The 27371-nt window shown below is 40.9% G+C and overlaps 1 protein-coding gene across 2 annotated transcripts in view; it reads left to right on the top strand.

The window, feature by feature from the left end:
- The window catches only part of LOC115436404 (nuclear factor of activated T-cells, cytoplasmic 1-like), an 88780-nt gene that overhangs the window by 42970 nt on the left and 18439 nt on the right, over nt 1-27371 (top strand). For both annotated transcript variants that reach the window (XM_030159268.1, XM_030159269.1), the window contains exons 8-9: nt 2864-2996; nt 14473-15129. In XM_030159268.1, coding sequence (XP_030015128.1) covers nt 2864-2996; nt 14473-15129 — 790 coding nt within the window. The remainder of the gene's footprint in view (nt 1-2863; nt 2997-14472; nt 15130-27371) is intronic.

Here is a 27371-nt window from a genome sequence, read left to right on the forward strand (position 1 = left end):
GAAAGACAAATACCTCAGTGTGTTTATTTGTAGATGCAACAAACAGCATCAAATCCCTGGTCTTCTTAATACATGTACGTAGACGGGAGCGTTAAGGCGGCCTGGTGGCAAATGACAGAAGAAGAAGAATCTGTGTATCATTGGTTCTTCTCATATTCAATTGAGAATCCACAATTGGAAAAAAACGAAAAAATGACTTATTTCATTATTCATGTATAAATCAAAAATCCAAAAACCAGTTGTTTTTCATTCTTTCGATTGTACGCACATATTAAAAATTGGAAAAAAGCAAATGGACCAAATGTTGGGTTTCATGTTGACATTTTTGATATCCGATTTGGTCTGACCCGGAAGTTACTGACTAAATCATGTGTTTTACAAAGTGTCTTCTCCTTAGATTGTCTACCATGGACCCACTGTATTAGACAAAACAACAACACCTGGAAGATTTGGACCATTTTTTCAGTTGTCATGTCATCCTCCTTCAGAGTAACGTGTTTATCGTGCGGCCCTAATTCAGAGGCAGCAAGGAAGACGACATGACAACTGAAAAAATGGTCCGAATCTTCCAGGTGTTGTTGTTTTGTCTAATACAGTGCGTCCATGGTAGACAATCTAAGGAGAAGACACTTCGTAAAACACATGAATTAGTCAGTAACTTCCGTCGGACCAAATCAGATATCAAAAATGTCAACATGAAACCCCACATTTGGTCCATTTGCTTATTTCCAATTTTTAATTTGTGCGTACAATTGAAAGAATGAAAAACAAATTGTTTTTGGATTTTTGATTTGTACATGAATTATGAAATAACGAGTAACGATTCTCAATTGTATATGAAAAGAATAAATGATACACGGATTCTTCTTCTTCTGTCATTTGCCACCAGGCCGCCTTAACGCCCTTATCAAGCCGCCTTAACACCCTTGTCAGGCCGCCTTAATGCTCCTGTCAGGCCACCTTAACGCTCCCATCTGCCTGCCTGACTTTATTTTCATTGCAGCTCAGAGTGCGCAAACTTTGATTGGTTAGAAAGAGGAGGGAAAACCATGTGCACGCACACACCGAAAACACTCAATCAGCCACCTGTGTGTTTTCATTGTCGTCATCTGGAGGCCAAATTAGCGGTGAGGACGCAGACCCCTCACCTCCATACCGACCCCCCCCTTCCACTTACACCCACAGCTAACCAACAAAAACCTGCTTCCTGTCACAGACCTCCACAAGAGTGACAGCCGTCCCAGGAATTAGACACAAACGCTCAGACAAATTCTCCCTGTGTTCCCTTGACAGCATGAAAGCAGTTGAAAGTTCACATCCGTCCAGACTTGCCAAGGTCTAGTCTAAGGGGGGGGGGGGCAGGCGAGGCTTTCTATAGGAAGGCATGGCTGTGCAAACAAAAGAAGCCGCTACCTCTTTGCTCTTGTGTTGAACTGGGACGAGGCCGAAGCCCTGGGGTTTCCTCCGACACAAACACACCGTGGACAAACCTCCAGGTTTCTGCTGCTGCATCTACACTGTCCAGACCAGCTCATTTAGAACATGCTCCCAGTCCAGCCTCTTGGAAACACAACCCTAAATACAGACCGGCTGCAAAATAAACAGAGCTGTTGATTAATACGCTGCAGGAACGTCTACTACATTTGCAGAGTGAGATAAACTGGGATGAAAAATGCAATTAAGGGATTCTGATGTGACTTTGTAATGATTTAAGCAGCTGTCTGAGGGGAAATCACCCACAGTGGTGGAACTGTGTACTACAGAGCCTTCACTTGAATAAAAGTACTAGTAATAGACTGTGAAAATACTCTACAAGCACATTTATCTGTTCAGGACTTCAGTGAAGGAAAAGTGAGTAAGTATTCAGGAAAAAATGTACTGAGAACATGAAAAACAGCTACTTTACTGTATAATGTACATTTACTACTACTACTACTACTACTACTTAATTTTCTGACTGTAGTTGTGCAAGGTTGAGCTTATTTTATCCATATATTCTATAATATCCTGTCCTGTGAGAATAAAGTATCTAAAAAAAAATATTTCATAAACTCAGACAGCCCTGTTTTCAATGCATTTTCCAGCTAAAGCAATGAGGTAATTAAAGACTTGAAGTTTCTTAATCCATAATCCTGTAGTTGATCACAAATGTGTGTAATTATTACATTGGACAAATGGGATGCACTAATATTTAAGCTGCACATTGGTACCGGCCGATATTTACTGACATTGACCAATGTCGGTATGAGTCACATAAGACATCATTTCACCGATATTACATTTTCTTTTCTAACTGTGTGTTTTAAACCATGTTTATTCATAAATAAGGTGATGGACTGAAAGATTTTAAAATAATGAAGATTTCTTAGTTCTGGGGATAAATAACGAAAAAAATAAAATAAAGAAACAGGCCAAAATGTCATTTTAAATATTGTAGACCTAGTGGTCTTCTCTGAAAAGTAACTCAGACAAGTCAGACAAATGCAGTTGAGTAAAAAGATGTGGTTAATATGTGAACCTTTACCTTTAATCAGGGCTCAGGGGTTAAAGGGTTAAGTGGAAATAAAAAACAAGTTTACATTTCTTCCTATTCCTTTTCGACCATGCAAAATTCAGACTTGTACATACTTGAAGATAGATTCTGTTCATTTAAATGTTATTTTGTTTTTTATCTTATTTTGCTTTGTTATGTTTTAATGTTTCTTTGCATGTTCGAAATGAATAAAAAAATAAAAACAAAATAAAAAATACAAAGGTGGCTAAACTTGAAATAAAGTAAATACAAGTATGTCACATCTTTAAGTATGGGAATTGTAATTAGCTACATTTCTCCACTGATCCTTTTCTGTGGGTTAAATTTCAGAATACGATTGTTGTGGAAGTTCCACCCTACCGGAACCAGAGAATATCCAGTCCGGTGCAGGTCAACTTCTATGTCTGCAACGGCAAGAGGAAGAGGAGCCAGTACCAGCGTTTCACCTTCCTGCCTCCAAACGGTAACCCTTTAAACCATCTCCCTCTCTTTTATTACCGCTGACAGTGAGTGACATGCATAGTTCTCACAGGCTACAGACTTTGGATTCGTCAAATAGAGTATTTCTCCTCGTCTTGACATCCACTCGCTATAGTTTACTGCAGTTGTCAAGGTGTCACATGAAATTTGTGGCCATTTCTTAGTGTTTTTTGACGTTACGCCTGGCATCTCGTGACCGCAGCCTGTGAGTAAGAGCAGAAGATGTGAGGTGTGTTTATTCTGTAGTGAGACCACGTTCCCCAGCGATGAGGTGTACCTGCTGAGTGACAGAGCCTCCGAGCGCTGTTGATGTAGAGAAGTCAAATCCCCCGGCGACCTGACTTTCACACCCCACCTCGGTTCACCAACACATGGGCGAACACACATGCAGTCACACTTCTGGCCAGGCACACACACCTCACCCTATCATTCATGTAGCAACCTGAAAACCCAGGAATACCTCTGTGTGTGTTTATCATGAGTCCCGGGCTTATGTTTATAGATGGCTTTCACATTGGAATTCAAAGAATGCATTGGTGAGAGTTTAAAGAGGCGTTCGGGCTCAAAATTACATCGCGAGCCATTGACTTTTAACAATAGCCACAGGTGAAATATCAGCTTTTCTATTGGTTTTCATCATCTGGATATAAACTAGACCCTGTTGCTATCTTTATTTATCCAGACACAGTTGACTAAGCATGTGTACTCAACAAAATGCTTCCTTTTTATACGAGCCACAGACCTCCACTGTCTTTTGAACAGATTTATTAAAGCAGACGTGGTTTAGTGCATCTCTCAAAGCACTAAATGACTATCTGGTACCTGAGGAAAAGGTTTAGTGACGCTCTGAGGGCGCTTTCACACTGGGTATCCAGATCCGTGCCGTACCTGGATACGTACAAACCTTTACCGCAGATGTTGCGTTCACAAGTAGGGATGTCACAATCCAATCTACACATTGGTGTCAGCCGCTGATTTGGCTTTTTTTTTTTTTAGAGCTGCAACTGATTAATCGATTCAAAGTGATCCAAAAAAATCATTCAGTCACAATTTTCCTGAATCAAAGCTTTGTTTCCTTCATTTCTCTGCTGTTAAAGATTGGTTCCACTGTGGTGTTTCACACGGACGCTTATTGTGATGCACAAAGAAGCTTCAATTCAGGAAAACTACAATAGAATATCTCCCTTCGATCAATTCGAGTCGATTAATCGAATCAGGACTTTTTGCATTGACTTCAAGCTCTTAGTCGATTAATCGGTTGCAGCTCTAATTTTTTTCGAAGATCAGATCGGATTTAGTCACGACATCGGGCCAATCCGTACCTGGTTCTGAGGTGGGGTTAAACACACGTCCTGCTCTCTCAAATTAAAGTTTCTGAAGCTAGGGCAAAAAAAAAAATTAGTTGCACAACAGCAGGAGGCTTAGAGGAATTAGTAAAACATCTATAGGTTTCACTTTCACTTTAATGTGTTTTTTTTTCCAACCTTTTGTGGAATTATTTGACCCAACCCAACCCGACCCACAAATAAACTGAAGTTCTTTTGATCCGTCCCAATCCGACCCGTGAGTAACCCACTGATGTACGCATCACTAACGTACAGCGCAGAATGCACCCCTATATAATACCTGGACGGACCTGTCTTTAGACCGGCTACGGCAGTGGCAAACATACGGTCTGCAGTCCAAAACCGGCCCACCAAAGGTTCTAATTTGTCCCAAAGTATGAATTTGGAAAGTACAAAAATTATACTAAAGTTATTAAGAGTCAAAGGTGTCATACTTGTTTTAGTTCATGTTCCACATTCAGACCAATTGTGATCTCAAGTAAAATAATAGAATAATAACCGATAAATAATGAAAGGGTTAGGGTTAATGAAAATTTTATTGTAAAAAGTTATATCAGATCGGTATGGGCAAAACTAATCCTAAAAAAAATCAGATCGGAAGAAAAAAAAAAATCCAGATCAGGACATCACTATTCACAAGCACATACCACGGCTGGTGCCCAAGTATGAGTGGGTTTCACGGGGCCGAAACAGTTGGAGGCAGTGCGGAAGGAATTCTGTCGCTGTCCAACAAACGCGAAAGTCAGAAGAAGACAAACCCTTACGTCATCAACCGAGTGACTGTCATGTTCATTTGTCTACAATGGCGGCAATACTTTATCTGTTATCCTGTTTGAGGCAAAGTGAAGAAGAGTGACCTTCGTTGTCCCTGATATACACATCACTGGTTCAGTCGATAAGGCGAGCCTGTGCCACGCGGATCTGAGGCTTTTTCAGGAGACAATAGGAGAGCAGTCTATGGTCTTGTGTGATTAGGTAATTTCCGTTGTTGGAGTGATGATAAGGTTATGTCCGGTCTTGGGCACTGATCACATTCAAACTGCAACGTACCGTACTGGAGTCCACGTAGTCTGTACCCAGGACTACCTTCTCAGCTGGACTCAGGTACGATAGTCATGCACAGAATGTTTGAATGCACATTGATAAAATTAAGCGAACTTTGGGGTCCAATGTACTCAGATGCAGACTCAAGTACGCAGTGTGAAAACACCCTTACTCTCAGGTAGGGCTGCACGATATTGGAAAAAACTGACATCGCGATTTTTTTTTAACCCTGCGATATATATTGCGATAAGAAAAAATACTCAGGAGCATATAACAACTGTGTGGTGCCGACGAAAATGGTCGAACAAATTAGTTGTGTTACCTCATGTTTCAAAATCATCCTTCTTGTAGCTGCAATAATTCCACATAACTGACGATGCTTTTCTTTTTGGCACTGAGTCTTCATTTACGGTGATTTTCTCTTGCTCGTTGCTCATTTTTCAATACTGTTACCAGCGACTCACGCCAAACTGAATAAGAACAATTGTGATTGGTGGATCGCTGCGTGCAATGTGTGTCAGGTTGAGTTCATTTGCGTCCTCTATTGCGTCCTACCTGCGATGTGACTATTGTGTACATGTACATCGCGATGCCGATGCTCAAATGATATATTGTGCAGCTCTACTCTCAGGCACCACACCCTCATCATCCCAGTTGGTTTAGTTGAAACAAGTCAGCAACTTTCCATTTACAACCCCCACCACACACACACACACACACACACACACACACACACACACACACACACCATTTCTTGATAACTAGTGAAATCCATTAGATTAAACAATGGTATCTTGTTTTCATTGATCAGCGCCTAATGGATGTAATGCTGCTGGGATAGCATGCATGGTTTTATAAGTCCACAGCTGTTAATAAGATGTGACATTTAGATTATCAGCAGATGTATTTATGGCCGCAGGAGATAAGTGATTTGGATTTTTGGATGAGGCTCTTAGAGAAAGTGGAGCAGGGCCCTATTTGGAGATGCCTGATTACTGTGATAGACCAGTGATGAAGAGTGCATTGTGGGTAACTGGACCAGAGAGGGGCTGACGAACTGTGGCCATATATAGCAGATCCATTTCATATACTGTACGGCTACAGAGAAAGAGAGAACGAAAGAGATGGAGACGCTTATCAGTGTTCACCGTGCATCTCTAAGTCATTTCCCTGAGCATAAACACAGCTCTAATTAAAAGATGACTTGTTGTGTTCTCTCTTTTGCTGCCAAGTAAACCACAAGTACAGCGTGGACCACACAGGCAGGGCCGACGTTTTCTCAAAGGAGCATAATTAACTCACTGGTGTTAGAGCCAAAGAGGCCATGAATCCCAAGCTATTGAGCACTATTTGGAGATTTGCTATACATTTGAAAACATAAAAGCGGGTTTTTGAAATACAGTCATTTGGACAGCCACTCAAATTTTGTAATTCTGCCTCTGTTCGCTACCAATGCGGATTAGAAAGGAAGTGATCCAGGTGTAACTGAAGTGTGGACTTTCAGATTTAATTCAGGGGGTTTAACACAAATACGGATGACACCTATTTCCAACACGGTCTCTCCATTGTCAGAGGCTCAAAAGTAACTGGATTGCAGTAAATATAAGGATTGTTTTCGATACTTCGGAGTTAAATCCTTTCCCTGAAGTCTGGAACCAATGAATGCTGAGTTTCCCCCTGAAGATGCTTTTCCAGGTCTTTACTTCCGACACCTTCAAATGCTGCTTGTTTATGGGTTTTCTTTTTTCTTCAAGTCTTCAAGTTGCTGGAAAGCTGTTTTATTGGGTCGCGATCAAGCAACTGACAAGGTCTCGGGTTGCTTTTGCAGAATGTTGTAGGTCATTATCCATCTGCAATATCAAGCGACACCCAATCAGTTTTTCAACATTTGTCTAAATCTGAGCAGAGATGATAGCCTTGTATAGGGATGCAAATTATCGATTAATCCATTAATCATTAGTTGGTTGACCTTATCGATCGATTAATTGATAAGCCGTGATTTTCCTGAGAACCTGAATTTGTCTTTCAATAGGGTCTATAAGAATAAAAGCTAAATATTGTTTATATGCTTCATGAAAAATCATGTCATATTCCTGAATGATTGATTCATTGAACCATTGGAAACAGAACAGACAATGACATTTATGGAGCAGAACTAAAGAAATTCAACAGAGAAATAAAATAAAATAAATGGATCTGCAGAGGGGCAGTTTAAAAGAAATGGACATTTATGAGTTTGCATCACTAACACGATGGAGCCAGATTTCAGCAGAGATGCTGCCGCCACTTATCCTTATTTTTTCTGTTCTATATCCTACACTTATCGACAATTAATTGAGTCCATTAATTGTTTACATCCCTAGTCCTGTATAATTCATTCTGTTCCTTATCATGTGACCCAGTTTCATTGCAGCCAAATATGTTCATGACAAAACACTGACCCTGTTTACATGACCATAAAAGTCCAATAACTGGGAGTAATCGCGCAATTGTAATAATCAGATCTAACACGTTTACATGCACTTAAGAAATGCAATAACTGAAAATCCCTGGTTTAGATGCTTTGGTCCATTATGGGATTTCTTTCGGAGTACGTACATACACTACAAACAAAAAGCTAAGGATATTATGAATTTTTGAGCTATTTTTTTCAGATGGGATTCTTGCACAGTGCTTTTTACTTTTTTGTGTGTGAATTGAAACACATTTTTTAAATGACCAAACATAGTTTTATTTACAAATGGACCCAAAACACAAACCTGGGACAAAAAAAAACAAAAAACAAAACAGAAATATCCTTAACTTTTTGTTTGTAGTGTATGTAGTGATGGTAGATTTAAACTTCCTGTTATTGTTTTTCACTCACGTTTGACTGTGTAACTTCCATTCTCTATAATTTTAATAGTGTTTACACATGCGTAAATGTAAAAGAACTAAATAAATCAGATTAACCTGTATACATGTAGGAAGACATTGGAGTATTGGGGTCAAATCCAGGTGTGTTAATCTGATTTGTCATAATCGGATTACTGTTGGTATCTGATTAAACAGTTGAGATTATACTGTTTACATCACAGGTGTCAAACATGCGGCCTGGGGGGCAAATTTGGCCCACCAAAGGATCCAATCCAGCCCGCAGGACGAATTTGTGAAATGCAAAAATTACACTGCAGATATTAACAATCAATGGTGTCAAAAACATTTTAATTCAGGTTCCACATACAGACACATACAGTCCTACTAGATTTCAGGTGGGCCAGAACCAGTAAAATATTATCATAATAACCTAATAATGACAACCCCAAATTCTGTGTTTTTGCTGTAAAAAAGTAAAATTACATGAAAATGTTTACGTTACCAAACTATGCTTTTACAAAAAACATGAACAAACATGAACAAACATGAACAAACGGTAATGTCGCAAGAAAAGTAAATGCAATTTTACCAATATTCTGCCTGTTACTAAGTGTTTTGTGTGATTGTAATGTACATGTGTAAATGATAAACCGAGGCAGAATATTGTTAAAATTGCAATTGTTTTTCTTAAGACAATTCAAGTTGTTCATGTTGTTCAGACTTTTAAGGAAACTTTGTAGATGTAAACTTGAACATAATATAATTTTACTTTTTTCACTGGTATTTTACTGGTCCAGCCCACTGGAGATCAAATTGGGCTCAATGTGGAACTGAACTAAAATGAGTTTGACATCCTTGGTTTACACGATCACTTAAATAATCCGAAAACTCCAGAAACTGGATAATGATCAGAGTATTGGTGTGCATAAACAGGCTCAGTATGACGTCCTCTGATCTGGATCATGAACTGTTCCTTTCCTTCTCCATCCTTTTTTCTCTTATCATTCAGGTACAAGCTACTGTGTGGGTGTACAGAGGCAGAATTTCAAAATTTGTGTCACTGTCCAAATACTTTAAGACCTGACTTTATTTTGTACAAAACAGACACAACTGAGGTCAAACAGCAAAAAAAAAAAAAAAAAAAAAAAAGCAAATATGCTTTTTGTTATTGCTATCCCTCCAGCATTATTAGTGAGACTGAAGTGTATATGAAATATATATAAAGCAGTGAAATGAAAAATACTGAATCTATTCAACACTGTAAACACACTCAGTCGGTTTCAATATAGAAACAAAGACAGAGGAAATCCTAGTGAAGCTGTTTGCTTTTGAGGGTTTCAGTATGTGTGTCAACACCGGCTGAAACCAGCGACACTGTGGCCAGGTATAGTCAGGGTGGGCTGGGACCAGGACTCCCACACAGACACACACTGTTGTCAACACTGTTTTTTGCTTGGCTGTATGAAAAGGGGTTTCCGGCCCGCTGTCCCACTTCAAGCACATTTGTGGTCGCTGACGTTGTTTAGAGAGAACATTTCTTTCACACTCGGGTGTCTGCTCATCTATAAAAAGGCAAACCCAAAGCTTAAAATAGACCGACTTGTTTGAAACAGCGGAAGGATGAAGCAAACACACTCTGGGACACAGATGCTCGTGAAAACCACCTTTATTTTCCATTCAGGTCATGTGACTGTCTTGTTATTCTTTGATGCTGATACAAATGCGGTCGGTACCTTTTGTGCTTCAGCGACTGAACAAAGACAAGTTTCACTTAATTTTCCTCTGAGCTCAAATCAGACACACTATTTCAAAAAAAGACAGTATTGTCACAGACATCAAAACTGATATTTATCGTCCCTCAGCTTCACCCTCCCTTTAACATGAGTTCTAACATATGATTATCAGACGCACTGTGTTGTGGAAACTGAGCTGTTCTAACTAGCTGACAGACAGAGATAAGCTTCAGTGATGTGAGTAGTGGGGTTTTACAGGCCTGTTGGAACAAAGCCAAAACAGTGTAGTGAAGTTGAAAGAGGATGACAATCATTCAATAAGTTCATCACACAGGGGAAGTGTTTTTATGACCAAAGGAATTCTACATGTGCAGCTCAGTCAACAAAATAACTTCATAAGGTATAATTTTGACCATTTTATTAAATCTAAATAGACATAACAAGCACTTTCAAGTCAGCTCTGTCAGTTTTTGCTGTGCATGAGTTATGTTTTTTTTTTTTTTTTTTCTACTAAACTTGTCTTGTCCAGCATCATAACAGCAGAATGGTAGTCTGGCTCATTTTAGTGCTGAACAAATGTGCTTGGCCAAGGGAAACTTCATAAAGTATATGAGGCTCCCCTTGATATTCTGCTACCTTTATTTTGAGTTTCATTGAACCAGATTTCAATGCTGGACCTGACATGAAGGAACAGGGGGGAGGAGAAGAAGAGAAGGAAAGAGTGAAGGGGGGAGAAAAAGGAAGAAGAAAATGCCAAAGACCCTCACAAGAAAATATCAACAATACAAACAATAACAACCATGGTGATAATTATAATTATCATAACTAGAACCAGAACTGAGTAAAGTGGGTGGAAAAAAAGGAAGAAATTACAATGAAATAAATTAATAACACCTATTATATTAGAGATATACGAAAGGAAAACCTGAACAAAATATCATAAATAATGACAGCCCAAATAATACCAGCAACAAATCCACACATCAGTTGTTGAGTTATGGAGGACCCCTTCAGCCGACAGATGCTGAAGATGGAGGTTCTGAGGATATACCATTCAGCAGCCGTTGTGGTTTCCTCGTCGAGCCCTAAATGCTCATCTCTGATGTCGAGATGTACATAGTGTACAAGTGTCCTTGTCTGGCTCCCGGAATGAGCCTCACTTTTCCAAGCTCATATCCAATCATTCTTGCGTGAGTAGAGACGTGACGTGTTGCTCTTCAAATAAGAAACAGTTTTCACCAACCACATTAAACAACAAACGCCAAAGAAGTGCTGGCAATGAATAAGCTTGAGCGGAGAGCTTCTCGGAACCCCTTTATTTTTACAGGCCGTTTGGAGATTCCTCTGTAATATCAAGTTCTATTCTTAACGCAAACGGGTGCAGACCCCTCCCCACCCCTCCTCCTCCCCAGCTCCATTGGTTTTGTGGTTGCAGCGGGAGAGGGCAGAGTCAGAAACATCTTCTGTGACACATACAGGGAAAACTTAACCAACCACACATTGTTCTTTTTTAGCAAATATTTGCACAGTCATGTTTTTCCAAAATTGGACAAAGGCTGAACTGTTTCTGTCATGTGTACAGCTTTGAGCCTCGTCAGACTTACCTACAGTAAACTAAGGCCAAGCGTGCACTGGGTGACCAGATTGTCTACACAGTAGGACACGGTGCACCAGGTACCTTTGAGTTAATGAACTACCACCTGCTCCATGTTAAATGTCACTGCACATTTATGCTGTTAGAAGAAGATGACTTCAGCATTTTTCACACAAAGGCAACTCCTAAATTTGGGATATATGGCATCACAATGAGGCATCTACGCAGACTAGGGATGGAAATGAGAATCAGACATTGTTGAATCCAGAAATCCACGGGTATAGGAGAAGATAAAGTCTCCTTCAGAAGATAATTTTCAAATCTTCATAAGCTCTGTTTGCTTGTCCTTCAAAACCAAACATATTGCTGTAGACTCACATCTACGTCCCTATTCCTGTTCCCTTTAGAGGAAACAAGAGCTCAATAAAATACCCAGATCAGGCCTGATCAGTTTAATACTAGCAGACAGGAGGAAACTGCCAGAGATGGAGCGAAAACCATGTGCAGAGCATCAACTGTCTGTGGGCCATAACCCACAGGTTGACAGGAAATAGAAGCCAGCTGAAGTTAGGATTCGCCTGGTGAATCTGTTTTCTCAGCTCACATACAAAGTGAAAAAGAGACACACAGATGGATCTCGCTGGAGGGAGACCGGTGTTTATATCTGGAGCCGAGGAGGGAGAACCTCGGAAAAACTGCTCAAAACTTTGAAGAAAGGCCATTATTAGTCCAACTGATTTGATTTCCTATTTCCAAGTCTTACTCATAGTGGAAAAACAGTAAATAAAATTGACATGGTATTTTGCTGTAAATGGATAGCTGCAAGAAATAAAACTTGTAGATAAAACTATACCTGTTCTATCAGAATAAATATCAGAGTGACAACACAAAAGAATATCGCTCCATTCTGATTAAAATGCTGCTGATTCACCCATTAGACTCCAATTAAATTATTATGGTTGTGATCACAGGCATAAAATCTTGTGACTTGTTTAATCTTCAAACATCTGACCAAAGCTTAACTAATTTCCTTGTTCATCTATTGATTCTCTTTGATAAAAATCATCACGAACCAGAAGGACCGGTAATCAAACTAAACCTCAACTGAACCCTGGGGTCTTGGTACATCCAAAGACACTGGGTCATAGAGAAGCCCTGTCTGATCATCCTTAATGGGAAACACTGCTACATTTTCCATCATCAAATATTTGAATTCCGCTGCAAGTAAAGATCACTTAATCTTTTTTCTTGGATTTTGCACATAATTACAGAAGACAAGGGTTATTGTGTTACAGCTCAGAGGACAGTACACTCGTAAAACTCCTTAAATTCGGTTCTTGTATTTACATGACGCCTTTGACATTACTTCTGCCCCGTGGCACAACACTATCTATTCTCGATAAAGAAATGGGAGGAATTACAGGGGGAAGTACATGTATGCACCATGTGACTCGCCTGTTATTCCCCCCGGCTGTAAAGAGGAGGCCTGTGCATCATGGGACTCACCTGACGATGCTCCCCCCCGACACTAGGCTTGTCTCTGGGCTCTGAAAGCAGACAGGGCTGACGTAAACGTGTCCCTGCTGCGTTATCACAGCACCACAGCTCCACACCTCAGAGACTCAAGGCGCGATCGAGGTCTTTCAAATCCAACTTCCACAACAATAAACCAGTGCAACAGCCTGTTTTTATATGACACACTTGCACTTCATACATTTCCTGCGCACCCCCTCGCTCAAAGCTTCTATTGTGTGTGATTGCAAACACAGTTTACACAGACATCTTTATTCATATTGACATCTGTATGCACTATGTGCCTTCAGAGTAAATGTCAGAGGGAGCACGTTTAGCCAAAACCCCTTAATGGTTGGCATCAAACGCTCACCACACCCATTAACACATTTTAACAATGTGTAGAAATAGAAACAGTGTGTCCATTGTGACTCAGAAGCCTTTGCTATGCATCTGGGTATCTTAACACTGCCCTATTAGTTTGTGCTGGCACACTCTGTCGATGTGTATGTATAATAATTCACCAGTGACCATTTTATTGTGGATCCTGCCGTCTCAAACCAAGCCTGTGCTGTTGCACTGCAATGCTACACATCAACAGTTTACATTTAAATTAAAAGAAAAGCGTCTCTTTTACGTCTCTTCATGGGAGTGAACGGCAAGGGCATAATACCTGTCTGTCAGGGTTAATCAGGAAACATCGCAGACAGTCCATACCAGCCTCCAAGTTAGAGGAGAAGAGGCAGGATGATCAAGTGGGGTCACTGCACTCTCATGCATTAGCCTGAAGCTCCTGAAACCACAGGCGCAGCTCTAGAGCCTCTTAAGAAGTACAGTCGACCTAATCAAAATCAAATCATCTCCTTTTTTTTTTCTTTACTCTCTCCTTTATCTTTGGTCCTGAGAGAAACAATTACTTTCAGAGTGTGGAGAAAACCAAGGAGTTCCAGGCTCTTCAAGAAGCAGCAGCAGCAGCAGCAGCAGCACTGCTTTAAAGTAGTCTTTTATTGGATATCAGAGCTGAAGGAAAGTCCAAAGAAAATAGGTCTTATTCATTATTAGAGCCAGCTGTGGCTTTCCACACTGATGACTCATCCATTTTTCTTTCCCCCCTCTATTCTTTTGCTTTTTTTCGTGATGTGGTAAAGGGGGTGGCGGGTGGGAGGTGGTAAGGGTTGCTCTTTTAGAGAATTCAGCCAAGTTGACACTGAGCCCATATCCACTGGTGGTTGTTTGTTTGGATTATGGAGGGTATCGTGCCCACAATTGTGCCTGCTCATTGCTTTACTCACTCTCAATCATGCGCTCACTGTGCCACGTGGATCCCCTGCACATTTTATATGCCTTTCTTTTCCTTTTGCTTTTTTTCCTCAGTTCCAATAATAAAGACAGAACCTAGTGATGAGTATGAATCGATGAGGACTGGTTTGTCCATGCACTCGAAGCCGTACTACAATCAGCCCAGGCTCACTCCCATCATGCCAGTAAACGATGCTGATGCCTGCCTGGTCAGCGGTTACTCTCCTTGCCCGCCTCGCCATGCTGCCATGCCATCATCGTCCCCCAGCTCCAGCCCCACCCTGCATGACCTGTCCCCTATGGCATACAACAAGTGCCTCCCAAATAGCCCTACCCATGCAGCACCACCAGGCCCTGTGGCACCCACCATCCAAGAAAACCCTGGTCGCCCAAACCTCGCCCACCCAGCGTCACCAGATCACAGCTCTCCCCTAGGGATGCTCCATTCCCAGGGTAGCCCCAACCATCTCAACAGCCCTGGACCCCATGGTTACCACCACATCTATGCCAACAGCAGCCCCTCTTCTTCCCCGGTGTCCCACCCCTCCACCCCCGGTGGGGCTGCAGAGAGTCCATTTGTTCAAGCCTACAGTCCCAGTCATGGAGCAGCCAACTCAGCCCAGGCTGGAGGAAACTCACCTAGCCTCCTCCATGAGGACTCCAGTTCCCCTACCGTGTCCATCACCGTTAAGCAGGAGCCCCAGGAACTGGACCAGATGTACCTAGATGATGGTGAGTTATCAGAAATACTAAGTACATGGATTGTCTGAAAGTTTCCATAGGACAATAACTTGAACAGTGACAGGTTTATTGGTTTACTTGATAAAAATCTATTTTCATGAATTTCTGTCCATTCCAAAAGTGGGTGTTTACACAGGACGCTACATCTATTTAACACCTTTTGCTTATCTACAAACCCCCGCACATAGCCGCACCCTTCTGGACCCCACAGTGTTTCCTGGTGAAATCCTGGCAGCAGATTTACGTCAGATTTGTTTAATTTTAGCCCGAGCGGATTTATTTGCTTTTGGTGTAACATGTGGTCCAGCTTATGTTGTCCAAGTGGCTGCTTTACTTTAAAACAGTAAATTGCCTTGATGGGATTTTGAAACAATCTGTCAAAACATCAGAGTACTGAGGTCAGCCGTGGTGCAGCAGAACAAAAACAGTGGCACACGCGTAGCCAACAAAACTGTTGACACAACTACTAATGAAGGAAGCAAAACAATGGGTAGGGGTTTCCTGAACAGAGCCATTTTTCCCCCCATCTTTCTGGGACTGATGCCGGGAGGCGGGAGTCAGATGCTTTGTTTTCCCGTCTTTTCCCCCCGGAGTTGGCACCATGCAGCTGTCGTCATCAAGGGAGACTGTGGGGTCACTGGTCTCCCTCTGGTAATGAGACCAGTCACACCCAAGGGACCATATGTTCGAGATTATTGCCTCCTGTGTCCATCACACATTATGTCTCTCAGGTCACCAACCTGTTATCTGTGTTAGCAGAGACCTCACTTGTTTTGATGTATATTCATAGAGAACATCTATGGCGTCGTGCCAGTGTGAAATGTTGAATTCCCTGGATCCTCATAAAGGTGGGGGGAGACAACAGCACACTGAACCCTTCCTGTGCACCTTTTGTTCAGTGTACAGATTGATATGGAATGTGTGAGGGGGGGTTGTTCTTGTGCTTGTATTCAACGTGAGCATACGTCTCTCATCAGCTCTGGGAGTAGAAGGGTGATAGGCATGAGGGGACCAGGGGAGTTCTACTGTGGAACTGTAATTGAGTTGAAATGCACTTGTCAGCATATCTGTCAGTCCTGATGAGTCCCATTAGTCCTCACCTCATAAACAGACAATACTGAGACAGAGGGATGTCTGTCTGTTATCAGCTCCCTAAACTGATTTCAAACTTTTTTTCTTTTCATTCTCTCTCTTTTTTTTTTTTTTTTTGTTTATTTTATCTTCCCCCCCTTTTCTTGAGTTCATACTGGATCATTTGGAAATCCAATTTGTTAAGACACCGCTCATTTAAAAAATCTTTTTTTTCCAACTGTTTTCAATAGTTATGGCAGGAAAAACTTTTGGGTTCAACATTGATTGAATAAACTGAAACTCTAGCTTTAGTTTGCATTTTGTAAGAAGGTTGTCAAGAGGTCCTTTTACACTGCCAGTATTAGATATACGCCGAACTTCCTTTGCAGTGCCATGGTTAAATCGTGTAACCTTGTTTCTCCTCCCCACTACTCCATCCACTGTCACTTTAGGAGGCTCAATATTTCGTCAACTGTGTGGCCAAATGTATTCAGCCAGTGATTACAGTTGCATTAGGGATGCACAGGAATTTGTATTGATTGATCAAGGACAGTGAGGCAGCCCCTTGAAAAACCTCAATGTACGTTTTGCATCACCTAACGTCTGTGCAAGCATCTGTGGTGAGCTCCTGGAGTCCTGGTAAGTGTGTGGTGGTAATAGCATACTCCAAAGGCATCTGCTGCTCCTGGGCCAGGCTGTATCCCAAACCCCTCAAATGAGCCCTAAGCTAAAATAAATAAGATCGGAAGGCAGCTTTCAGGGCGTCCTGCTCCCCGTCCGCAAGCATTAGCGCCCTATGTTAGCGAGCTGAGCGCTCCATTAGAGAAGGAAGACAAGCGGATGACCTCACCACAGCAGCAGTGATTTAACGCCAGCCATGTAGAGTAGCGTTCCTCCCTAGCAATTGGGGGCCGGTGATTTGGAGTCTGCGGGAGCACACTTGATCTTCCCCAAGAGTGGATTGCCTCCCACGCTCCAACACTGAGGCCTCCGGCTCTCATCAGTCAGAGGAAATGTGTCTCTCTGGCCAGGCCCAGATTTTACACAGCCCCTGAGAAATCACTCAACTTATCAACGGTGAGCTACTGTACCGCGAGGAGCTTGGTTAGTATGGAGATAGCCTGGGATGTCAACCCCCCCGACTACCATAGACATCTCCATTATAACCTGCTAAACTCTTCCCTCTACTGTGATAGAAGCTTACTAACTACAGGCGATGATTCCGGTGTCTGTGATGGGGTTTTGTGGGAGGGATGCAGTTGGCAGTCATATCTGCGTTGGAGCACCCTATCCTCACGCTGTGGCTCGTTGGCTCTGACTTGCTTCGGTCTGATTGGCAGGCTTTCAGGGAAAAGATGCGAGGACAATGAAACACCCACGCACTGCTGGACGACTCAGCTGTGTAGCATTGTTGACTCAGTGTCGTAAACAACGCACGGTGGGGTTCGCATAAAAGTTTCTCCAGACATTTCGTATGTAGCCAGACCTCTATCTTAATGAGGCACGTAGCTGTTAGCAAAACACCAGTCCAGTGACATCAGTGTATGTATATATAAAACTATTTAAAAAAAACACTATAGTATTCATATTTGCCTTTTTGCCAGCTTTGTGTAATTAACCCAAAAAAAGAAATACTCAAATGACTGCATACTTTATCACATCTGACGTAGTTTGTCTGGAGACATCATTCACAACCACTGACATATCATCTATGTACAATCAAACACACATGTACTTTTGATCTAAGATTTGGCAGTTTTTATACAGATGATTTTATAGCCTGCATTACGCATAGTGAACTCTAAAGTCGCACTCCTATTCTTGGTGTTTATAGGCATCTCGCTGTGGATTTAAGCCTGGGTGAGTAAGCGCTACATCAGTGTGGAGGCCGGGTGGGGCATTTGGTCGTGTGAGGCTGCTGCCGTGTGTCCTGTCTCATTAGCTGCTGCTGTGATGGGTGATATCATGAAATGCAGCTGAATGCAGCATACTGCGAAAGGAACTAGTGCTAATCAGAGGGCCAGATTTCTACCAGCTGCCTCTCAGTGAAACAGAGGGCCCTTATTCCCAAAAATAAGAAAAAAAACAGAGTGCAACACAGCCTCTCTCGTTTTCTGACATTTGACATATGTGCTCTGATTGCCTCGTGTTGCAGGGTAGTTTTCCTCATGATTGTTTCCTCCTTAATTCAAGGTTTGTGCATCTGAAACTCTTCTTGTTTTCTCAAACTGAAAACAGAATTGTTGTTGGTCTTCCTTTCCTCCCTCCCACCCTCCCTCCCTCTTGCAACAAAAAAGGCATTCTAACCTTCCTGAGGATCTCCGTCCACCACCAGTGCTTCTGAAGGCAACTCAAGGCTTTCCTCATGGAAACTTTTACACATCCTGGCAAGTTGCCCAGACCCCAGGACTCCGCAAAACCCCTAATGATGATTGAGAGTGCGTCCGCACCGACTGAAAACATGCTGAGTCGCTAACATTGGAGTGTGCCGCAAGGCTGTCTCTGAGATGGGGTGGGGGTGGGGGGGTGTAGAAGAGAGAGAGGATTTGGGGGGCCAGGGTGTTCATTAAAGACGAGGTTGAACTGTCTAATGGGACTCACTAAAGTAGAGCTGCTCCTGTATGTTAAAACAGTATTCATGTGTCCGTCTTTTAGTTAGCAGAGTTAGCACGGTGTGGAAGCACTGTAGCACTAACAGCATATGCTTTCACAAACTCCACCTTTGACCCCTGGCCTTTTGGGAGCAGGTCAAGATCCAGCTAATAGTGGCCTGAAAGAAAGGCTGTCTTGCGGTTAAGTGCTATACCAAGAACAAAGTCTCCTCGTAGACATAGTATATTGACAGGTACAAGACAAAGGGTGATGGCTTTTTTATTATTTATGAATACAAAGAGGATGTGGATTTTTTACTATTGTTGTTACTGCCGCCTTCTCATATTAGGAATCCTGTTTTCCTGGCAGCCCCTGACATGGTGAAGTACAAGTAAAAGTATGGGCTTGTGAAGGAAGTTTTATAGTCAAAGGAAAAATTAATAGGTGGCTGCACCGTAGCTTTGGCCTTTCGGAGTCGATGACTTCCATGCTATGGATCAACGGCTAGAGCTGTTGGATCAGCAGTGGATTTGATTCAGTTTCATCTCATTAGGATAAAAATCAGTAGTTTTACAAGGCAAAGTGAGCAGCTACGGCCTCAGAGAGCACCACAAAGTCTTCACTCAGTTGGAGGTTCATGTCTGTAATTAGTTCATTAAATGCACCTGATAAACTCATTAATTCACCTGGAAATATGAGTTGATTTTGTTTCACATTCCAAATGAAAAAAACTATTGATTTACCCTGAAGCGGCATGAACTTGGAAGCTTCAGATGAAACGTGTTAGGAAGATGACAGTCTGTTCGTCTACAGTGGATGGAAGTTGCGAAACCCAGGGAATACTGTTGCATCACAAAAGACTGAGAATACCGTTGAGTGGGAGACGTCTGAGTTACCTTAGCGCCTCCTGTTTTCATCTTACAGCTCTTTTATCTCGCTCCCATTGGCTGAACATATGATCTAGATTCCTGGTTGTGATCAGCTTTATTTTTCACAATGCATATTATGAAACCCACTAAATTATATGCACCAAAATTGCTTGCAGTTTAGCAAATAATTGGATCCAAGTGGTTACATATGACAGTGGCAATGGGGTCATAGTATTGGTGTTTGATTTGAGCTCTTTGCAAAACCATGGGGAATATTATTATTGTTGATAAGTGCAGCAAGATGAATATAAAGAGCTTGAATGGGTTCAGTTCTGCTATGCGTGTGTGCTCTTCTAAACCCTGGCAGCTGAATCTGAGGATCTGGTCTGGTTTCAGTCGCTCCGTCATAATATCCACAGTCACTGAGAAAGAATGCGTCTGCTGAAAAAGTGCAACTAAATTGTCTAAACAAATTGGGTTTCTTTTGTGTCTGGGATCCGATACACGCACATGTTAAGATGGAAGACTTTCACTCCGATATTAAGGGGCTTTTGTGGTTTATTCATCTGAAGGTGTGATTCAGGGAGGGGGGGGGGGGGGGGTTGTCTCTGATTTATTTCCTGTGCTTAAAGTTGTGCATAGTTGTGAATAGGGAAGCACCGGTACAGATACCAGTATCAGGTCTGATACTCAGCGTGTGTACTTGTGCTTGTACTCGTAGAAGTACTCCGATACAACTGCACCGATATCACTTATGGCAGCGTGACATTTGCAGTTAAGTGCAGCAGGTACGTGGCGGCGGAGGAATATCAGCAGTGTGGAGATTTTTCAAAATAAATGACTGCAAGTAACGTTAAAGGCACAGACGGATACAGACGGAGCGTTCTGTCCGTCCTCTGCATACATTCCATCTGTTTTCCAGGCGCTCTTGGATGCGTACCCAGACGGAGAATACCACCGGGAACCGTGGAGGTAGAGGATCTGTTCAAAGAGCGACTGTGTGAGTTAGAGAAAAACTACTGATATATTTATGACAACTACCTATCATTATTCGTATCACAGTAGTGTTACCTCTGTCATCTACATGTTTGTTATTACTGACTTTCTTTTTCTCAAAAAACTTTATTCTTCTTCGTGGTATTTGTCCAATATAGTTAATTCAGAGTGGCCCCCCCGATGGATTAATTGACAAACGCTCATTCCAACACATTAAATGTCAGTAGCAGCACTTTGCTCCAGTCAGACTAATGACAACAACAATAAAGCAGATTTACAAAAGGAACTAAGAACTGGAATGGGATTATTAAGTACTTGTATCGGTACTCGGTATCGCCAAGTACTCAAACATAAGTACTTTGGTCTGGAAAAAAGTGGTATCGGTGCATCCCTAGTTGTGAACAAAGTCAGTAACCTGGTTTTAAAAGTTTAATATGACGTAAACAAAAAGATCTGACTGAAGCCTTGAGACACATGCTTTTTTTAAATCCTGAGTCTAATGATTAAAGTTCTGTTCCGTCAGTACACCGTGTGCCATGTGTAGTTTCTCCTGGCACTGCCGTTTAGGGGATCCATCTATGTGGCTCGCATTCTGAGGTTTAGGAAACACGCGCTGAAAAGCCACCAAGCCACACAGATCACAGCAGGTCAGCACTCAGACAGGGCCTGTGGCTTGGCTGCCATCGTCCTGAGTAGATCTGTGATCACGGAGCTACCACCTCACGCCAGACGCTCTCATTACTGAATCATAATATGACAAATGTCAGTGTGGTTGAGTGCTTTGACAGGAGGATAACTGAGCCAGTCTCCCTCCTCCACTGGGCTGTGAGGTCATTATCTGTGCGTCGGCGAAGCAAAGATCTAAGCAACGAGCTCAGCCTTATCCACTCTATTATCTGCTTACACTCCAGCCTAAATATTTAAACGTATAAGATCATATTATGTTATTCCAGTGGTCGTACTGTGAAGTGGAGTCTTTTATGTCATCTCAGAGATCATAATTTGTGTAACTGTGAATAAGACAAGATCTGTAACTAGAAAAGCACTCGGAGAGACCTCCGACAAAGCAGATCAGTCCCCCCCCCCCGATCACCACCAAAATTTAATCATTTGTTCCTTGTGCTAGTATCAACATTTCCTGAAAATTTCATCCAAATCCTTCCATAACTTTTTGAGTTATCTTGCTAACAGACAAACAAACAAACTAGAAAAGCACTCAGAGAGCGCAGATCTCCACTAAGGCATCCTCCCCTGATCACCACCAAAATTTAATCATTTGTTACTTGTACCAGTAAAATTTAATCATTTGTTACTTGTGCCAGTATCAACATTTGCTGAAAATTTCATCAAAATCCGTCCATAACTTTTTGAGTTATCCTGCACACAAACAAACAAACAAACAGAGACAAACCCCGATGAAAACGTAACCTCCGCTGTCCTTGGTGGAGGTTATGAAGATAAGATGCAAAGATTCCTACTAATATGAGAACAACATGAAAAACACTAGAAAAGCATTCGGAGAACACAGACCCCTGCCAAGGCAGATCAGTTGTCGTCCCCCCCACACACACAGACCCCCAAACACCACCAAAATTTAATCATTTGTTCCTTGTGCCAGTATCAACATTTCCTGAAAATTTCATCAAAATTACTAATGAAAATACCTGAAGTCGGTACAAGAAAGTAAAAAAAAAAAAAAAAAAAACAGGTCATCTTGGCAGCACCCACAGATTGTAGGTGACTTTCTTATAGACAATAAAGCCGTGAAGGACTTCAGATGTTCAGAAACAGAATCCTCCATCTAACACTAGAACCACACTGAGATAGTTGCCGGTGTTTTTGGTCGGTGTTTAGGGGATGTAAATACCTGCGGCCCCAGTAAACAGGAGCAGGTCTCCATCCCAGACCACTTAATAACAGCTCCCCATCTGAAATTTGTTAGTTCAGTGTAATAGTATCCTGTAGCGACGGATGTCAACAGAGAAGGCTGATCCAGCCGAGAGCGATGGGGAAAGCCGTTGGGTTTTGCAACTCTTGGCAGAGTTTACAGTCTGTTCCATGTGCGGATACCTCAGAAATACGAGGACTGAAAAGGACAGACATGAAGAGAGAAGCAGAGGGAGAGGAGGAGGAAGGAGGAGGAGGAGGCACGGAGATAAGGAAAATCAGAAGATGTAGATGTAAACTCTGAAAGAGAAGGACCCCCGGCAGATATAAACCAAAGGCGTACGCTGATGTTTGACTCCATTAAACCCAGACACATGTAAACATAAAGTACAGAAATATGACACTCTATCAACCTTCTTCCTTTAACATTTAAATCACTTAAAACTGAATTTTGCTCATTAATTTCCTTTGCTGTACAGTATGTGTTGTCATAGACCAGGGGTGTCAAAGTCATTTTAGTTCAGGTTCCACATTCTGCTCAGTAAAAGAGTATAATAACTTACAAATAATGACAACTGCAGATTTTTCTCTTTGTTTTAGTGTAAAAAAGTAAAATTACACTAGAAAATGTTTACAAATACAAACAAAAAACGTAAATAACCTGAACTTCCATGAACAACCTGAAATTTCTTAAGAAAAATAAGTGCTATTTTAACAATATTACACCTCAGCTAATTATTTACACATGTATATTATAACTTAGACATTGCAGTGGATCCACAAAGGTACAAAACATTTATTAACAGCCATCTGAAAGTGAAAAAAATTTCTTCAGCCAACTGGCGAGAATTTTGTTGGAAAATTTAGTACGGTTCTTTATAACGTCAGAACAACAGTTTGTAGAAACTTAAATGCTTCTACCTGCTGGAGGGGTTGTGGCGACACAGAGGCAAACCACCACACCCACATTTTTTTGGTCCTGTAAGAAGATTACAACTTTTTGGAAAGATGTTGGAAATAAAATAGAACAGATATTGGGTTTTAAATTACAGTTTTGATTTTCTATACTTAATATTTGGAGCCAATATTCACTTTTAAAGTCTTTGAAAAGGTTTGTTAAGCATCTGTGTGTTATTTATGCAATAAATTATACACATTTTTATAATCGGATTTTATATTTTTTGTGTGTTTTTTTTGCCCCGTTGTGTTGATATAGGAGGTTAAAGTGAAAAAATAATAGACAAATGAGACAGATGAAGTTGTGCTGAAAAAAAAGATCCCAAACATGGGTATAGGAAACATTTCTGTATATAGTATGTAAAGGCAAAATCAAAAGGACTGAAAAACAGCTAAAATAGTCTCAGATGCCTAAGGGTTAACTTTATGATCAACACAACTTTGCAGATTCATCCTGTGGGCCAGACTGAACCTTCTGGAGGGCTAGTTTTGGCCCACGGGCCACATGTTTGACACCCCTGTCATAGAGCATCAATCTAACATGGACAGACAGCACTGAGTCAGGACATGGATTTGGGTGGGTGTTTTTTTTTTTTTTTTTTTTTTAGATTTTGGTGTTGGGTGATTCTTGTCGTGTCCTTACATCCAGGAATATTCAGCAAGCATGAGAAGAAGCAGGTCAGCCATAGAAATAAAGGAGACAGACAGACAGACGAAGAGAAAGAGGGGAAAATCTGAGGTGGAAGAAAATAGTGTGCGATCTTGGTGATTTTCCCTGGCAGCTGTCGGCGCTGCCCCTGTTCTCCGCCGCCGCACACGCTACGTGTTCGTTTCACAGTTAAAGTTGTTAAAATCAAAACACTAAAAGTCAAAGGAAGGTAAACACGGCTGAAGTTAAAGATCACATTTTCTTCCTCTCCCACCACCGGCTGCTCGCAGCTCTGAGAGTTACGGCGCCGTGGGTGAAAGGCTTTACTTGAGGGGAGGGAATGATCCTAACCACTGAACTGTAAGTGTCCTGCTGCTGACATACAACCCATGGTAGTTAAACCTCAATGGGTCCCCCGACTCCCCCCATTGGACTCAGCTGAGCTCCGTTTCTCTCCAAACAATGTGCTAACAAATAGGTAAATCCGTTCATGCTTAGTAAGCTTTTTTTTTTTTTTAACAGTGTGAGATATAGAGAGATATAATGATGAAAGACTACAGCAAGAAGGGTTTTTAGCGGAAGAGAAAGAAAGACGCTGCGAACCACGGAACCGCCGCAGCCAGTGGGCCTGAAAAAAACATGATTAGTGATCTGTAGTTTGATTATTGATTATTTATATTTCTTTTATCTGTACTAGAGAGCTAACTTTTTGTATATTTTCGTAGTATTTTTTTTCCATTATTTGTTTATTTGGAAAAGCAAATTATACAAAACTTCCCTTACGGGTACAATTCAATATCCACGTGTCCAGTTTGACAGAAGATCCTAATTCAAGATTTTTAGTCAAATATAGAACAAATAAAATAAAGAAAGAAAAGTGGGCTGGAGCAGAGGGCTTATTCCGCTACTTCATCAACAAGATAAAACACCTTAAGGTGTGATTGTTTACATGAACCTAAACGCAAATGTATGTCATGTAAAGGTTTTCACATAAACCCATGGATTGAATTCACATCGGTTACAAATTTAACATTGTCCATTTTGACCAAATAGTGAAAAAAGATTCCCTTTGATGCTTAAAACAAAAAGTCATTTTTCCAGAATGTAAATGTCCTGTATGATATCCATCCATTCTTTGTTGTGGGTACTTCAGGCTTTAACCATTTTCTACTGATAGTCTTTTTACTCGCTGCCAAAAGCATTAACAACAGTTTTTTTTTTATCTTTCAGAGTCCAGTTATCACATGAAATATCTCCTAAATACAGGGCTTCACATTTACAAGGAATTTTTTTCAGTTAAAATGTTACTTAAATGTTCCCAAAATGGTTTGATCACTGGACAACTCCAGAAAATATGATTTTAGTAGTATTTGTATATTTTATTATTCTATCTTTGTAGTTTTTGTACATTGTCAGTATTTTTAAGTATACAATTTCAGTTTAATTTGTGTGATATTTTTATTCAGTCTTTTTTGCACTTTAAGTGTTTGCTGCTAAATGAAAATATAGCTGCTAAACTGATTTTTATTGTTCCTGTAACAGTGACAATAGAACTCTATTCTATTCTATTCTGTGTCTGAAAACTTAATTATTCTAACTTTATGGATAACCATGTATGTATATCCTCCTGAGACCTAGCAATGCATTTTTGTCCTCTGTGGACAAGAGTTTCACAGCTTGAATTATAAAAAAAAAAAAAAAAAAAGCCCACTGAAAAGGACATCATAAAAAAATTTTAAAATGTATCTGGCAGAACTGTTGCATCATGCCGTTTCCAATTAAGGCAGTTATTTAATGCAAAATGGCAAAAATATTTACTTACTGGGTCTCAGGGGGATATGTATGCACGTGTGTATATTTATTTATGTACGTATCTATATTTAATTATTAATACTCAATAACTTATGGAGAAGTTGCTCTAAATAGTAATTTCCTCCTACTTTCCACACATGTACAGACTGTATTTTAAGTGACAGTGGATGGAGATACTTGTTTTCATGTTCTGTTATTGATATTTTTGCTGAAAAAGTCACTTTTCCTTCAGTTTTCTCTGTTTCAGATATAATTAACCCTGAACTTTATTTTGAGCTTTTATATCTATATACAGTTGTGGAAAAAATTCTTAGACCACCTTTTGTCTTCTTCCATTTCTTGTTCATTTTAATTCCTGGTCCAACAAAAGGTACATTAGTTTAGACAAATATAATGAAACCAACAAAAATAGCTCATAGTAGTTTAATTTAACAGCTGATATCTATCCATTTAACATGTTTTCTTGATAAAAAACAAATTCACTTCAGTTCTTCCATCAATATCTGTGTCATTGTACTGACAAAAACAGTGCTTTTAGACATTCCATGTTTTCTTTTCTGTCTGTTTTAGTCACGTGACACACACAGGAGTTAGTACTGGATTTACATAACCATTGTTTTTGATGACTGTTGAAGGTCTAATAATTTTTTTCTGCAACTGTAGAAGAGATATAACAATGGATTAATGGGCGACAGGTTACCAAAGTAATAGGTTTAGAATGAGAAAGCCTTCAGCGCCCAAAAAAGTACAGCCTAAAAACTAAATTGAATAATTTTTTTTTCCGAGACTGTATAACTGACATCCCATTAGAAGTAGCAACACTGATTCCATGCTCTGATAGTTTAAATTTATTCTTATTTTACAGCCCTGAAATCAATTAGACATTCGAGTCCTAGAAGGAAAGACCTTTCTTTGCTCATACGCAGTAAATCAGCTAAATCTGAAGGAAGTTTGAATTGGAACGCTCATACCGTCTAAACGCTGTGTAAATGAAAATGTCACGAATATTTTAATTTGATCAGTGAAATTTACTGCGTACTAGAGTAAAAATACCAACATTCTTTTTTTTTTTTTTTTTTTAAATTCAATTATTCGACTGGAAAGTTCCCTGTGAAAGATATCCAATTGCTACGTGATGAAACAACACGGAGGTGAAATTAGAGTTGTGTGATTTACGAGTGACAGCGAACGTCTCTTTCTCGCCCGTCTATTTCCAACTTCGGCGCATAGACAAGACGGTCGGCATTTCTTGACAACTGTACAGTCTCCAGATGTATGAAAGTTGGTCTGTTCTATGAAAATCAAAGCGGGCTTGACGGCTGTTGGAGATGAGATAAATGGAACGCTTGCCAACAGCCTTCCTCCTGCTTCCAGAGCGGTCGCCGTGATGCGCCCTCAGC

Source organism: Sphaeramia orbicularis, chromosome 16, assembly GCF_902148855.1.
Source record: "Sphaeramia orbicularis chromosome 16, fSphaOr1.1, whole genome shotgun sequence".
Taxonomy (NCBI): domain Eukaryota; kingdom Metazoa; phylum Chordata; class Actinopteri; order Kurtiformes; family Apogonidae; genus Sphaeramia; species Sphaeramia orbicularis.